This window comes from Danio rerio, chromosome 13 (assembly GCF_052040795.2).
Source record: "Danio rerio strain M-AB ecotype USA chromosome 13, GRCz13ab, whole genome shotgun sequence".
In the NCBI taxonomy this organism is placed as follows: Eukaryota; Metazoa; Chordata; class Actinopteri; order Cypriniformes; family Danionidae; genus Danio; species Danio rerio.
Window position 1 is genome coordinate 9,237,706 of NC_141033.1, and position 17,295 is coordinate 9,255,000.

Here is a 17,295-nt window from a genome sequence, read left to right on the forward strand (position 1 = left end):
CTTAAAGCTAGGCCCACACAGAATCTGTGCGCTCAGAATTCCGCAGATTTTTAGCCCAACATTGATTCAGTTTATTTACCTGTGTGCAAATTCATATATATTTAGTTTTTAAATTAATTTCAGTAATATTATTGACTAGTATGAAAATATTTATATGATTTATTTACAATACAGCTAGTTCAACAATATTTTCTGTCTTCAAGTAGAGATATTAAATGAGAGCCTTGCTTTGTTCACCAGATAAAGTGGATCTAATTGGATTTGCATTGTAAACATTTAAGTTAAAAAGGCATTACTTTAAATTTTATATATAAAGGTTTTAGTCTTGATACTCCCAAAATAATTCTGCATAAATCCGCAGACTTTTAACAAAATTCTGCGCAAAAATAGCCAAAAATGTCTGCAGATTCCGTCTGGCCCTTTTATAGCTCAGATTTGCATACTCTGAGAATAGTACTGTACACCTAAAGTTAAAGGCAATTGTTGTAGCTCAATTTTTTAAATTTATCTTCTGCTTAATTCAGGATCACACACTTAAATTATTTAAACTAAGAAGTGAGATGTTGTGTTTTGTTTGAGTGCTTTACAATGTTTTGTTTTGTTTTTTTGTACCATGGAAATATAATTATTTCTAACATTTAACAGTATTGTCTAATTCATGCTCTCTCAGAAATAAAGGAGATGTACTTGAGAATACTTGAGATGTCACTAGTGTGGTACCTTTTCAAAAGTTACACATTTGTACCTAAAAGGTGCATATTAATACCTCAAGGTACAAACTAGTACCTAAAAAGTACAGTGTTCATCTTAAACAAATGCTGGTACTAATATATACTTTTGAGGTATCAATATGGACTCTTTAAGTACAAATGCGTACCTTTTGAAAAGGTACCACCCCAGTGACAGCTCGCGTACATTTATTTCTGATAGTAGAGCTGCTAACGTGATGAATCCAGTCACACCTTGAAACTGATATCCTGGACATCTGAAATTCTCTCCACAATGTATCACACACAATATCACAGTTCGAGCGCCATCAAGTGGAGATACAAAGAACAAAGAAAAACATTTAGATATGATTACACTTATTCACTTATATATCAAGTATAATGACAGATTTGTTTTATAAAAGTGTGTTAAAAAGATATATTTTACACTATTTTTATATTTATTATATATTTCAAAATCTGTCATCTGTGTTTAGTTTAGAAGTAGAGATTTTTAGATGTATATTTTTTATAAACATATAGCTTACATCTACATATATTAAGTTGTATTATCTTGAGCTTGAGAAGCACTTTTATTTTGAGGTCTAAAAGAAAAAGATCAATACACCCAAATCCAGATGTACATGCATGATATAAAATTGTTGTGGAAATGTGTTTAAGAGATACTGCTACACTATACAGAGAGTATGACATCAGTTTCGATGTTGTGGGTATCAGTTTGGATTGGGTGTGTCCATTTTACAGATTGTTCCGTTGTGATGGTGCTTTGCTTCTTGTAAGGTTATGAGACCTGTAGGCTATGTACACGACAAAGATAATCAATTGAGTAGAGAACAATCTTCCAAAAAACTACTCTACATTTTTGTTTAGAATCCTAGCAGTGTTTTACAGATTACTTTTAAAAAGATTGTCCTGATTGTGAAATGCTCAGGAAGTAGTAGCTGGGGGTTGGGCCATTTCTGTCCAAACTCGTTCACCGGGTTCTCGTCACATTCTTTGTGAGAGTGTGTTGATGTCTTGCTGAATGTCTCATTACTGACCATAACAATATCAAATGTGTGTCATATGCTTATGATTGTCATTCTTTCACCTATGATTTCATAAATTTCAACATTTTACTGACACAAGTATAGGGTATGCTACCAAATTCTAGATAATGAGCTCTGTTTACCATATGTAACTAATGTTTTTGATAATTTTCAGACTTTTATTAGCTTTAAAGTACTTAATAAAAATACATATTTTTTTGCCTGTGTGAATTAATGTTAAGTCTAAGTCTAAAAAATGTAGTAATTACATTTATTTGCTGTTTATCAAAGATAGGACTTGTTACCTCATTCTCAACACCTTGCTAATTGTTAAAACATTTTTAAAAATACAAATATAATAGTAAAAACATTGTATGACATTTAAATCAAGTATAATTAGTGCTCAGCATATATAAGTACACCCCTCACAAATCTTTTAAATTAATATTTTTAATAGGAAGCTATACAATATTATATTTGTGCATATACATTAGATTAGTCAGTAATGAAGCCAAATCTGTAGCTTATTTAACAAAATAGCTTACGATAACGGTCCAAAATCGAGTACACTTAATTTAATATGTTACAGAAAAATATTAAATACTAATTTAAAAAAGATGAAAAATCTAAAGATTGATTGAAATTTTGTAGGTTGTAATTTTTTTTTCAATATTTTGCTTGAATTTAGCTGTTTTATTTTTAAATTTCTAAAATATTATTTTAATAAATACATCTGTTTAATAAATCAGTTTTGTTTAAATGCACCACAATACATTGCCTATGTTCACTAAGAAAGTTGAGTTGAAGTCAGAATTAGTTTTTTCTTTTTTAAATATTTCCCAAATTATGTTTAGCAGAGCGAGGAAATTTTCACAGCATGTCTGATAATATTTTTTCTTCTGGAGAAAGTCTTTTTTATTTCGGCTAAAATAAAAGCAGTTAAAAAATTTTTTTTAAACATTTAAGGTCTAAATTATTAGCCCCTTAAAGGTGTATATACTTTTCCAATAGTCTACTACAGAACAAACCAACATTATACAATAACTTGCCTAATTACCCTAACCTGCCTAGTTAACCTAATCGACCAAGGTACGCATTTAAATGTCACTTTAAGCTGAATAGAAGTGTCTTAAAAATATGTAGTAAAATATTATTTACTGTCATCATGGCAAAAATAAAATTATTGTTAGTTATTAAAGTTATTAGAAATTAGTTATTAAAAAATCGTCTCTGTGAAATTGGGGAAAAATTAAACAGAGGGCTAATAATCCTATTAATTCTGATTTCAACTGTATACATACATACATACATACATACATACATACATACATACATATACAAACACACACACACAAACACACAGGTAGTGTGTCATAAACAACAAACTGAAACTGCAGTGTACCAGGGTTTGCATGTGTCAAGTTTCAGCTGAAAATCTTCGTCGGTACTTTACATTTCCAAAATGCAGAAAGGAAGTTTTGCGTTCACTCTCGATGCTTCAAGTGACCAAATATGGTCATGGGCGGAAAAGAGAGCCTGTTTTTGCTAGAGTTGAATCCACCCCGTAACCTGACGTCACTTTACTCAAACAGGTACATAATTTGTCACCTGTTGCGCATCTAGATCAGACGTTTGGCGGGCCAGAGAGAGGATATCTTCGGGATCTGAGCTTGAAGAGTCCACAAGACGAGCCATAACTTTATTTCTGTGTTTCATTGGAATATATCTGTTTCAGTTTAGGATTTGCCGAGTCCTTTTGGTAAGTAGTTTTAAACCTCTGTGTTAATGATTAAAGTGCTCTTCAGTAATAAACGAAATAGTTTCTCATATTAAGTGATTTGTAACGTGTAAACGTTTATTTTTCAGTTCTCGCTCACAATGAAGGTTTTAGTTGCCTTGTTTGTTGTGGCATTGGTTGATGTGGTAACTTCACAATGTAAGTAAATGTTTTCTTACTGCATACGATTAACTCCAGTTGAATTGTATCTTAAATTTTAAGCCGAACTAAATCTAGTAAAAATGGTTTTAGTCGTTATAACTTGACGTGAATAACAACCATACAATGAGATCTAGGGTGTGGTTCAGTATAGGGGGGGTGGGGGTTAACAGTTAGCTCTACTTGAATTGGCTCATTCACTTAAGTTTTAACAGGGTTTAAGCAATGTTGACTTCTCTATGAAGAGTAAAAGGTTAAACTTTTTCTCTCTCTCTCTCTCTTACAGGTGCTTGTAAAACAATGAAGTGGGCAAACTGTGAGGAACCGTGCTCATGCAGTCTTACATTAACTGAATCTTCCAAGCAAACCCTTGACTGTTCTAAGTGTATGTGGGTTTTTATTTTTTTATTATGAACATTGTCGTTTGGCATCCATTTTAATTGTTTAACTGGCCTCCTTCTCTGGTTTTGGGTGCTCCATGATTACATGAGCACAGACATGCCTAACTGGGATTAACCCATGTAGGTTTAAGGCGGCTTGGGTTGAATGATTTCTTACTAACAATTTTACACTTTGTGCTTTCACCCCATAGTGGTTCCCAAGTGCTTCCTCATGCAAGCAGAGATGTATCGTGCCCGTCACAACTTGGGCACAAGAAAATCTGGGAAGCCAGATGAGAATGCCTTTGTGGACAATGATGGCATCTATGACCCAGAATGTGAGAGTGATGGGAAATTCAAGGCAGTCCAGTGTAACAACACTGAAGTATGCTGGTGCGTCAACAGTGCTGGTGTACGAAGAAGTGACAAGAAAGACAAGAACATAAAGTGCGAGCATGCGGAGACCTAGTGAGTGATGTGCTTAAGTCTATGGTATGAAGCATGTTCTGCATTGTCTTGAATGTCTAAAATGTGTTTTTGTTTCTAAGTTGGGTTCGTGCAGAAATGACGCACAAAAGTGTGGATGTGCCCATTGATGTCGCTAATCTGAGGATGTAGGTCAATTTTATACAATGTACTCGTCTTCCAAAGTGTGTGTGTGTAATGTAGTATATGCAAAGATATAACTATTATTATTTTATTTATTAAAAGGGGGATTGAGAACGCTCTGCAGCAACGTTACTTTTTGGATAAGAACTTTGTCTCTGAAGTTCAGGTGAGATTGTTTCCCCAATCATGGGCAAATTCTCAGTTTATCATTTTGTTTTATAGAAACTGACCCTCTCCCCGATACCCTCTTTCTCCTGCAGTATGACAAGGATGCCAGGCTCATTGTGGTGGATGTCAAAAAAGATAAGAACGACCGTACTACAGATCTGTCCCTGATGACTTATTACCTCGAGAAAGATGTAAGTGTGGGTTTATTTAGCTCTATACATTTTTATTAAATTTCTTGTTTCATAACTTGAGCTTGTCTTCCACAGATCAAAGTTAAGCCCCTGTTTTCCGATGAAAAACCATTTGTGCTTAGTGTTCAGGGAAAAAATGTTACAATGGAGAATGTCCTGATCTACTATGTAGATGACAAAGCACCCACCTTCACCATGCAGAAGCTAACTGGTGGTATCATTGCTGTCATTGTTGTAGTCAGCTTGATTGTGATTGGAGGATTTCTGGTTCTGGTAATTATTATTATTATTATTATTATTATTATTATTATTATTATTATTATTATTATTATTATTATTATTATTATTATTAGTTGTTGTTGTTGTTGTTGGTGCAATAACATTGATTCTCTCTCTCTCCCCACCCTACATAGTTCTTTCTTGCACGGCGACAGAAGGCCCACTACAGTAAAGCACAGGTTTGTTCTTACTTCAGAGTTTAGGTCTTGTTTTCTAAATGCAACCTTCTAATTTAACATGTCTTTCTCTTGCAGGCCAGAGAGATGGAGACAATTTCTTAAATTAACGCGGTTTCATGTACTTTCATCTGAAATTGGGGCAGTTGTGCTGTGACATGCCATGTTTTTCATACTGGGGGAAATGAAGTGTCTGTTACATGAGGAGTACAGTGCTGTTTTATTTTATTTTTTTTTTGTTTATTTAAAAGGGCTTGTCTTCAATTGGATTAACATTTTTAACGTTGTACAGTTTGATGTAATTTTTAATAAAGTCTGTTTTGTTTTAACTGTGGACTTGTCTGATAGTTTGACTAAAATTTCAAAGGTCGGTTTATTAAAGCTACTTTTGGCATTTAGAAACTATTACACATTTGAGTAGCTTGTTTTTAAAGGATTCAAACCATTTTATTTCCTTTTAAACTGGTTTCTTTTAATCAGTCCCCATCCCCTGTGAAACAATTATTAACCTAGAACTGCTTACCATTCAGGTGCATGTTAAACTAAAAATTAAACCCAAGAGGGAGAGCTAGCATTGAGCAATACAGGTCTGACCTGTTATTCGAGTTTCGGCTAGAAAGGATCCTATATCATTTTGCTTTATGCAAAGTTCAGCCTAACAAAGACTGCAACCTCCTCTAATAAACCAGGAAGCTGATTTTGTTCTAAGTGGAAGATTTAGTTAGATTTTTAACAGGCATGTTAATAAATGACCACCATGTAGGGAATGAAAAGATTAAAGGGCACTTGTTGTAAAAATGGCTTGTTACAATGTCGAATTTGCCCAAATCACAGGAATGAATGCTTTATCTAATGATTGTGCAGTTTTTCAAGCTTTTATTGAAACAACAAAGTACCAAGTCAAATATGACTTAAGACATGTTTTTGTGAAGTCTTTGAGAAACAAATGCTTGGCTAACCCTCCCTTGCTGTGTATTGTATCCCACAAAAGCCCAAAGCGTTTGTTTCTCAGACTAGTTTAGACAGGTTTGGGTGGATCACATGTTACCCTCCCCCATCAGTGCTCACACCTGAGTTGGGAGTCACACATACTCTGTGTTTCCATGGCAGAAAAGGAGGGATTAAATGACAAGGCAGAGGAGGGAGGGACTTTTTTGAGGAATGGAGTTTGTTCAGTTTAATTTCTTTTATTTACATAGCATGTATTCACATTATTTTCAACAATAAAAAGCAGGCCTGGTTCTTAAAGTATAGAAAGGTGAGCTGAGATAACCTCATCACCCCAATGACTGCCCTTCTGGGATAAGTGGAAAGATAAACAGACTCATTTGGTTTCTTTGTTGGCACCAAAATCAATGTAATAACAGTACAATATAACTGCTAAGTGTTTAAACGGTTTTGTTTTTAGTGCCATTTCCAATTGGTGTGAACATTCACAGTAAAAAATTAAAAAAAAAGTAAAGAAAAAGGCACAGAGTTTGACAGAAAACAGAAGTGTCCCTTGGTTGCATTTCATCTATGAGTGTGATTAGTACTTTCCAGCACTAAATGTCTGCGGTGTAAACTCAAATGTACATTTAGTGTAGATATTTAATACAGGCTGGAATGATGAATTTAATTTTAGGTTGTCTTTCGGTTCCACCAACAGCTTGATTTTTGGGGACTCCAAGTTGTTTCTAAAACATGAGCTGGTGAACAATGTTCAGCACCTAGCATCCACATAACAGTAACTGCTGCTGGATCAGCAGACATTAAGTAGCACAGGAAAACCATACATTGCATCTGCACGCAAATATCTCTGATCTATAACTAGTGTGGCTGTCAGCTTACTTGTGTGAAAACACCCACTGAGCGTAGACTTGCAGCCAATTAGGAACAGGAAAATATTCTATTTCTGCAATCATTTTTGTTTTTATTTGCAGTAATCTACAATGTACTAAAATATCTATTATAATATAATTATAGTAATATTTTTGGTAACACTTTATTTTGATGGTCCATTTGAGTATTAGTAGACTGTCTGCTTAATATCTGTTGATATGCTCCTTCAACAGTCATTTAACTGACTATAACTTTGCTAATACATGTCAACTTACACTAACTCTAACCCCAACCTAACAGTCCACTTATAATTTAATGAGAAGTAGTTGGCATGTGGATGCAATGTAACTTAAATGCAACAAATGGACCATCAAAATAAAGTGACCATTTTTAAAAATTGACGATAGATTAAATATATTTCAGTTATTAGATGTTGATCTAGGTGGTGTAGCTTTGCCTTGCAACTGTAAAACTAATATGAGTCACAGCCAGCAAACACAGATATCAACAAAAAGGTAAAGCATGACTTTATATAAACAAATGGTTCACAAAATAATAGGTAAAAAGATTTGGTTGTATGAAATTAACAAGGAGGCTGCCAAGAGAACAATAAATGTGTGTGTTTGCATGTGTGTGTGTGTCTGTATATATAATGTTCATAAAAATATAGTTTTTTATTATAATACAGTGTTGTTTTGAGTAAGAAAGTTTATTTAAAATTGCACAGTAGATAATACTTATAGAAAATACAGCTTTAATAGCATCTACAATTTGCTATGATATGACATAGTGTCCATATTCTTCATTTATTTATTTTCCTTTGGCTTAGTCCCTCATTTACCAGGGGTTGCCACAGCGGAATGAACCACCAACTACTGTGGCATATGTTTTACGCAGCAAATGCCTTTCTAGTCACAACCCAGTACTGGAAAACCACCATGCCATCTATCCCTTATTCATTCATTAATTTTCTTGTCGGCTTAGTCCCTTTATTAATCCGGGTTCGCCACAGTGCAATGAACCGCCAACTTATCCAGCAAGTTTTTATGCAGCGGATGCCCTTCCAGCCGCAACCCATCTCTGGGAAACATCCACACACTCATACACCACGGACAATTTAGCCTACCCAATTCACCTGTACCACGTCTTTGGACTGTGGGGGAAACCGGAGCACCCATAGGAAACCTACGCGAACACAATGTATAAACTCCACACAGAAACGCCATCTGAGCCGAGGCAAAGAGCTTAGAATGACCAAGAGGCTACCCTTAATAGAACGTTCCATTGCAACAGCTGCGCCCAGGAACAGCCCTGGATTTCGCCATTTTGGAGTGAAAGTGATCGGCCGTCCATTAGATCTCACTACTGTCGTGATAGCAAGCAGCTGCTTTGTTTTTTTATTTATTTATTTAAAAAGCGCATTAAAACTAAGATACAACCTAAAAGACGACAATACAACACTTATTATCACAATCATCAGCACTTTTAATAATTTATTTTACAGACTTATAATATGCTGTTGTTCTATTGGAGTTTTCATTCCAAAATGGCCGCCGCGCCCTCTAGTGGCTGTTTCACAAATTACACTAGAGTGTCGCCTCTTGGTCATTCTAAGCTCTTTGGCCGAGGCTCGAACCAGCGACCTTCTTGCTGTGAGGCGACAGCACTACCTACTGCGCCACTGCTTCACCCCCTTATTTATTAATATTTTATTTAAAAAATGTATACGTCTCTTCAAACCTCCTGGTTCATATTTTTTCTGCTGATATTTTCAATACTCCAGTACACGCAATCTAACTCATCAACCTCCATATTGTCAATTTTTTTTAAACACATACCACCAGTCTATTGCATTAAACCACTTCCTTAACCTTTACCCTCTCTCATTTTCTACATGCGTAAACATGCAAAGATTAAGAGAGATTTTAGAGCAAGATTACATAAGTGAAGTATTACTCATTCTGTGAATTTAATTTACTCACACTTTTGGTTGAAAACATTTCGTAACCTAACAGATCTTAAACTGCACTTGAAGCTGAATTACTAGTATCTTCAAAAATACACATGAACTGTCATGTGAACTGTTATTAGAAATTAGTTATTAAAACTATTATGTTTTACAAAAATGCTGAAAAAAGTTATTTCTGTTAAACAGAAACTGGGTGAGGGAGGGGGGGTATACAATGGGCTCACCGGCCACTTTATTAGGTACAACAATTATCCAACTGCCCGTTTCTCCAAATCCAAATGTCTAATCAGCCAATCACATGACAGTAACTTGATGCATTTATGCATGTAGACATGTTCAAGGTGATCTGCTGCAGGTCAAACTGAACTTAATAGGGAATAAAGGCGATTTAAGTGACTTTGAAATTGGCATGGTTGTTGGTGCCAGACGAGCTGCTCTGAGTATTTCAGAAACTGCTGATCTACAGGGATTTTTAAGCACAAGCATCTCTCAGAGTTTTCAAAGAATGGTCCGAAAAAGAAAGTATCCATTGAGTGGCAGTTCTGTGGGCGCAAATGCTTTGTTGATACCAGTTTGAGGAGAATGGACAAATGGCTCGAGCTGATACAAAGGCAACAGTAACTCAAATAACTACTCATTACAAACGAGGTATGCAGAAGAGCATCTTTGAAAGCACAACATGTCTAACCTTGAGGCGGATGGGCTACAGCAGCAGAAGACCACACCGGGTGCAACTCCTGTCAGCTAAGAACAGGAAACTGAGGCTAAAATTAACACAGGCTTACCAAAACTGGACAATAGAATAAAGGTAAAATGTTGCCTGGTCTAATGAGTCTCAATATCTGCTGCGACATTCGGATGGTATAGGGTCAGAATTTGGCGTCAACAACATGAAAGCATGGATCCATCCTGCCTTCTCGCTAGAGGTTCAGGCTGCTGGTGGTGTAATGGTGTAGTGGATATTTTCTTGCCACACTTTGGGTCCATTAGTACCAACTGAACATTGTGCCACAGCCTACCTGCTGACCATGTTCATCTCCTTATGACCACAGAGTAGCCATCTTCTGATGGCTACTTCCAGCAGGATAACACACCATGTCATAAAGCGCGAATCATCTCAGTCTGGTTTCTTGAAAATGACAACGAGTTCAATGTACTCAAATGGCCTCCACAGTCACCAGAACTTAATCCAATAAAGCACCTTAGGGATGTGGTGGAACAGGAGATTCGCATTATAAATGTGCAGCCGACACAGTCCAGTACCTTGTCCAGTATCTTGTTGAGTCTATGCTATGAAGTATTAAGGCAGTTCTGAAGGCAAAAGGAGGTCCAACACGGTACTAATAAGGTGTGCCTAATAAAGTGGACACTGGCCAGTAAGTGATATATACATACTATTACTACTGCTACTAATAATAATAATATAAATAAATAAAATTGTATACTAGTAATCTAATAGAAAGTGGCGGAGAAATGTAAAAAAAATACTTTAAATTATCTAAATTTATCTTCACGAGATCTTACTCAATACTGTGTCAAGGGCTGCAGCGGAAAAACATTTTTGGATTCTAGTAAAAGCTTTAAAATCAACCAGGATCAACTGTTTAAATATTCTGAATGAACACCAGCACATGCAGCCCATATTACAGGAGAGTAGGTGCTTTACAGGGCCTGCAGGCCACTGGTGGAGACTTGCTTCTTGGCTCTTTGTTCTTCATCTCTGCAGACAAGGCCAGTAGCAAGGCTGGGGCAGACAGGTGGTGCGCTGCTGCCATGTGTTGTTGTGTGCTTTTAATGTAGCTGGCTATCAGTAACACCAGGTCTCGCACCTAAAAAAGAAAGCAGAGAACGGGTCTTTATAAAACTATGGACCATAATTTATAAAACAAGCACGTGTGTTTGTTGTTGTGGTGTTTTAAATGGTGGCAGGTGAAATGTTAGATGACATCATGTTATGTTTATGAATGGCAAACAGTATGCATTAGACTCTGTGTTTCTGTGTACTTTGGTGTGCATGTTCTCTATATACATTTCTGTGAGTAGTTCCAACCTCAGGCCCGGGGCTGTTTTGTTATTAAACTTAAATATTCAACATTCATTTATTTTCCTTTGGCTTAGTCCCTGATTTATCAGAATGAACCAACAACTAAAATATTTGTTGTATAAAAAAATACATGTTTTAGCATGAACATTTATTTTTGGTACTTTCCAAATGCCAAAATTATGTTGAGAACAGTGGTGTAGTCCTAAAAAAGGTGGTGAACTATTATCCACCCAACCCAAATTTTAACAGAGGGCAAAGAAATGACGAAAGTTTCTTTGATTCATTAGCAGTATATATTTATTCAACAGAAGTTACCTGTAACTATTGACTTCCACAGAAGAAAAGACAAATACTACGGATTATGGTTACTGTCAACGGTTACAGGTGTACAGCGTTCTTCAAAATGTCTTCTTTTGTGTTCAACAGAATGAAAAAAGACAAACCGGTTTGGAACAAGTAAAGGTTGAGTAAATGATGACAAATTTCACTATCCAATTAAAAAGGAAAAATATTTTTTAAAATTTGTTCATTTTAAAGCGAGAAGCTGATAGTCTAATCCTATTCAATGGTTTATGCTTAGATAATAGTGCTCCCAGAGATTGGCTAAATATATTAAGCTGTGGTAAGACCCCACTGTTTAACTCTAGCGCACTTGTAAAATGAGCCTATTTAAAAATATGTATTTAATTTAATACTGTACAAAAATCCCGTTTCAAGACAACTATATCAAGTATTGTTGTTAGCAAACTAAAATTAAAAAAAAAAATCTGGAAGCACACTTCTTCAAAAACCCAAAGACTAGCCTACTGTTTACTCAAGTACATTTTTCAGTGTATTAAATAAATAAAACTGCCACTTTTTAAAATCAAAATGTCATAAATATAAACATAAAAAAGCACAGGCTAATTTACATATTGCACTATCATAATAGGAAATCATTTTTATTAGGACACCACATACTGTATGATGTTTCACATCATAAGCGTTGCTAGGCCTGTTTTAGGGAGGCTGTAGCCCCCCTATATTTCTACTCAGCCCCCTGTAAAACTTTTGCGATTAGCTCATAAACAGTACACTAAATTATCGCCTCAGTCCCCTTTAAATTTGACACTAATCTGGCGGCAAATTCGGCTGCTCCCCGTCTTTTGTTTTTCCTTTGATCAGAAAACCACAGCCGTGGACAGCGAGAGTACGAGGTGTGTGTTTATCGATAAATTGTTATAACATCTGCTTATTTGCAGTTCTTTGATATAGATAACCTTGTATAATCTGGATCCCAATGTCAATGTTATTCACCTCTGAGTACAAAACTAGTTGAGAAATAAAGCCTACTGGAATGTCATTTCAACTTTAGACCAGTCTGACTGTGTGCTCATTTTTTTTCCAAGTCATCAGACTTTCGGTTTTCTTAAGGATCCTCAGAAACAGAAAAAAAACCTCAGAGTGTGAGATCACATTTGAAGAGTTTCACAAACTATGTAAGAACATAACTCACAAGATTGTGTAAGGTTTTATGCCTGGGGTGCAAGAGCTGCTGTTCCATTGAAAACAAAGTAGTAAAGAAACTCCCCATGTAATTACACTGACAAAAACTATTAATTGGATTTACAAATATTTTTAAAGGTTTTTTTTAAGAGCACCTACCTTAGATGAGGTCATGGCAAACAGATGCTTCCATTTGGATGTGCCAGAGCCAGAACTCTCTGCTACTACCAGTTTAAAATCTTCACCACAAACTCCAAACGTCACAATGCTTTTATAAGGGTAGGATGCAAGCACTTTCTAGTAAAAACAAAAGGTAAAGACTTTGCTCAGCACTTTATTAACTTGATTAATGTGACCTCCAAAGCTCTCAAGTGAATGTGTTTACTATTGCGTTGAATTCCAGCACACTGATTCCATCTTCATGTACTGCCAGCCAAACTCGCACATTCTTCAATGCCGATGGAGTTACGGTCTATGGGAAGACAAAGAGTGAAATAAATAAAGAAATAATGACACATCATTATTAAATTATCATCAAAAGACAAACATCACATTCAGCCTTGAAAGGAGACTCACTTCAGCCTCGAATAGTTTGGCTCCGAAAAATGACCACTTGCGAGCCACTGTCAAGTAGATTCGTATGCACTCTGATGAAGTCTGACCTCTCAGAGATGCCCAACGTGTGGAAAGCCTCTGTATCAGCTGCCTGAGAGAACATTTCAGTGCGTAAGATGGACAAGTATTCTCTCTGAGTATTCATATTTCTTCCACCGGAGACATCAATACCTATTTTCTTCCTCAGTGCAGGTGTGTTGGTAATGCTTTGGGTAGAAGCGCTCTAGAACTTGTTTCAGGGTCTGGTTAGACTTAGTCGGAGTATTTCCTGAACCACCTGGACTAGACAATGGGTGCTCGAAGTCTCCAAACTCCACCTGTATTGAACAAATAAGAATTTAGTGTTTACTTTAATTCAAAACCTATCCTTTATTTACAAATTATTGAAATGTAATGGATATTTATTTAAATAAGCAGTTCAACAAATTCTACTGTGTGTAAGAACTTTAAATTGCGTCTGGAAAGTATTCATAGTGCTTCACTTTTCCCACATTTGTTTATGTAACAGCCTTTTTCCAAAATGGATGAAATTCATTTATTTCCTCAAAATTCTACACACAATACCCCATAATGACAATGTGATTTTTTTTTAAATTGTTGCAAATTTATCCAAAATAAAAAACCTGAAGAATCACATGTACAGAAGTATTTACAGCCTTTGCAGAGAAGCTCTAAATTGAGCTCAGGTACATTCTGTTTCCACTGATCACTCTTGAGATGTTTCAGCAGCTTAATTGAAGTTCACCTGTTGTCAATTCAGTTGATTGGACATGATTTGAAAAGGCATACACCTGTCTATATAAGGTCCCAGGGTTGACAGTGCATGTCAAAGCACAAACCAAGCATGAAGACAAAGGAATTGTCTGTAGACCTCTGAGACAGGATTGTCTCAAAACACAAGACTGGGGAAGGTTAATTCTGCTGCTCTGAAAGTTCCAATGCACACAGTGGCCTCTATTATCCGTAAGTGGAAGATGTTTGGAACCACCAGGACTCTTCCTAGAGCTGGTCGGCCATCTAAGCAGAGTGATTGGGGGAGAAGGGCCTTAGTCAGGGAGGTGATCAATAACCTGATGGTCACTCTGTTTGAGCTCCAGCGTTCTTCTGTGGACTAAAATGGAATTCTTTGGAGTGAATATCAGGTGTTACATTTGGAGAAAATCAGGCACCGTTCATCACCAGGCTAATACCATCCCTACAGTGAATCATGGTGGTGGCAGCATCATGCTGTGGGAATGTTTTTTCAGCAGCAGAAACTGGAAGACTAGTCAGGATAGAGGGAAAGATTAATGCAGAAATGTACAGAGACATCCTGAATGAAAACCTGCTTCAGAGTGGGGCGACAGTCCATCTTCCAGCAGGACAATGACACAAAGGACAATACCAAAATTTCAATGTGAGTGGCTTCACAACAACTCGGTGAATGTCCTTGAGTGGCCCAGCCAGAGCCCAGACCTAAATCCCATTAAACATCTCTGGAGAGTTATGAAATGAAATTAGAGAGCTAATATGAAATTAGAAAATGGCTGTACACCGTCTCTTCCCATCCAACCTGATAGAGCGTGAGAGGTACTGCAAAGAGGAATGGGCAAAAATTCCAAAAAACAGGTGTGCCAAGCTTGTGGCATCATATTCAAAAAGACTTGAGGCTGTAATTGCTGCCAAAGGTGCATCAACAAAGTATTGAGCAAAGGCTGTGAATACTTCTGTACATGTACATTTTCAGGATTTTTATTTTTAATAAATTTACAACAATATCAAAAACTATTTTTTACATTGTCATTTTGGGGTGTTGTGGGTAGAATTTTGAGAAAATAAATTAATTTAATCCATTTTGGAATAGAAAAAGTGTGGAAAAAGTGAAGCGCTATAAATACTTTCCTGATGCACTTTATAACAATATAGTATTTACTATTAAAGAAAGCCCAAAATAGCTTTATCTGTTCTGGGAAGGCTTTCCACAATGTTTGGAAGGTGGTTTATTTCATTTATGACCATTCATCTAGAAGCAGATTTGTGAGATTAGGCACTGATGTTGTACAAAAGGTTCTGGCTTGCAGTCTCCATTTTTTATTCAACCCAAAGGTGTTGAGTCGGGTTGAGGTTTGGACTCAGTCCAGTCCGGTTCCTCCACATCAAACTCACTCAATAGCCGCATTTCCACTGTCAGGCCAGGACTTTTTGTCGGGCTGGGCTGGGCCAATCGCCCTGGAGATTGAGCAGTGAAGCTGAAATCATGTCCCATTTCCACTGTTGGGCTAGTAACTCGCACCGTATCACGTAAACCCCGCCCCCAGAATCAAATGCTACGCAACCCGCCCAGTTCAGCAGGAATCAGGTAGGCAGATAAGGCACACCATCGCATCATAACGAAACGATTAAAATGAAGACAACCAAAACAACTAATGACACAGTACTGTACAGCATTACATTATATGTCCAGACGCACAGGCCTGTGTACTTTCATTCATTATATTTGTTTAGGATACTCGCCGACCAACTGTTGGCCTTTGTAAAATGAAAGTTTAAAATGGCTTGAAACTAATTCATTTATTTGTATTGTATATTCCTCCATTGTTCTTGCTTTTGTTTGTTTTATGGTTTATTTAATGTGATTTTATTATATCCAATATTGTATTTATTTAAAAGATTTCAATATAGCTTAGGCGATTTTATCGAGATATGACACTATTGCTTTGAGCCTACAAAAGTGAATACGTAATTTGTAAAGTTTTATGTCTTTCTGTTAATTTTTTGTATTATCTCCAAAAAAAAAAAAAAAAACAGAAAAAAAGAAGCCGCTCGCGGCATCAACAGAGCTGTCAAGCAAGCGCTTTTTTGCCCGGTCTCTCGCACACATACAGGCATCTAAATGCGCACATATCGTGCACAAACACACCTTCTAAACTTGACAAAAACTCTCAACAACCTTTACTGGCTGTTGTGTCTTTAATATGGTGTAAAGATTATTATGTGTTATTGAAATATCTAGGAGGACGCAGCAAAGAAATGTCACTTATATATTAAAACTTGATTATTACATTTACATGTACTCGTGTGCGATCAGAAAACTAGTGTAATGACTGCCCGCCATCTTTACCAGACTCAGGCAAAGTCCACCTCTCCTTTCACTCCTCCCCGAAACCCCAGCTGGCCCTATTTGGCCCAAGGTATTTAGCGGTCTGAAAAAGGCTGGCCGCTGGCCCAGAAGAAGCCCCTCTATGGCCTGATCAGGCCCCGGAAGTGACAATGGAAATGCAACTGTCCTTGGCTCACCCTGGCACGCTTACTTTAGGCACGATAGTGGAAACGTGGCTTTGTACACTGGTGGAAGTCGTGTTAGAACAGGAAGTGGCAATCCAAACTGTGTTAGTATGCTAAAGCATTGAGTTCCTTTTACTGGAACTAAAAGGAACAACAAAAACACAGCGTAATCCACCTCCCCCTTCCACTAAACTTTACACTTGTAACAATGCATTCATGCAAATACCATTCTCATTCTTATGACAACCTCCAAACACAAACTCATCCATCGGATTAACAGACAGGAAAACATGATTGGACACTCAGTCCATTGGTGGCCTGCTTTATATTACTGTATTTCATGCTTTACAGTGCACTTGGTGATGTAAGGCTTGGATGCAGCTGCTTGGTCATGAAGCACTCTGCTCACTGTTCTCAAGCTAATCTGCACTTTGTAGGTCTGTAGCTGTTGTTTCTGCAAAAAGTTGGCAGCTTCTATTCACTGTGCACCTCAGCATGCTCTGACTCCACCTCTGTGATTTTAAATGGCCTTCTTGATGAACTGCCGATGTTCCCAACTGCTTACATTTTGATATAATATCCACTAACAGTTAACAGTGGAG

The 17,295-nt window shown here is 36.7% G+C and overlaps 2 protein-coding genes across 2 annotated transcripts in view; one reads left to right on the plus strand and one right to left on the minus strand.

Annotated features, from left to right (window-relative positions):
* Window positions 1-3,382: 3,382 nt before the first annotated feature.
* Window positions 3,383-5,829, plus strand: epcam (epithelial cell adhesion molecule). Its single transcript, NM_001017593.3, is given in 10 exon segments — window positions 3,383-3,515; window positions 3,623-3,692; window positions 3,979-4,077; window positions 4,285-4,540; window positions 4,621-4,686; window positions 4,784-4,847; window positions 4,942-5,040; window positions 5,116-5,313; window positions 5,454-5,498; window positions 5,574-5,829. Coding segments are annotated over 9 exon segments (912 nt in total). The 5' UTR covers window positions 3,383-3,515; window positions 3,623-3,634; the 3' UTR covers window positions 5,601-5,829.
* Window positions 5,830-10,036: 4,207 nt separating this feature from the next.
* plekhh2 (pleckstrin homology domain containing, family H (with MyTH4 domain) member 2) overlaps window positions 10,037-17,295 on the minus strand; it is a 49,431-nt gene continuing 42,172 nt past the window's right edge. The window contains exons 26-30 of the mRNA XM_087278809.1: window positions 13,601-13,746; window positions 13,391-13,520; window positions 13,200-13,286; window positions 12,974-13,111; window positions 10,037-11,114 (exon numbers count right to left, since the gene is read on the minus strand). Of these exons, the coding sequence (XP_087134935.1) occupies window positions 10,929-11,114; window positions 12,974-13,111; window positions 13,200-13,286; window positions 13,391-13,520; window positions 13,601-13,746 (687 nt within the window). The 3' untranslated portion in view covers window positions 10,037-10,928. The remainder of the gene's footprint in view (window positions 11,115-12,973; window positions 13,112-13,199; window positions 13,287-13,390; window positions 13,521-13,600; window positions 13,747-17,295) is intronic.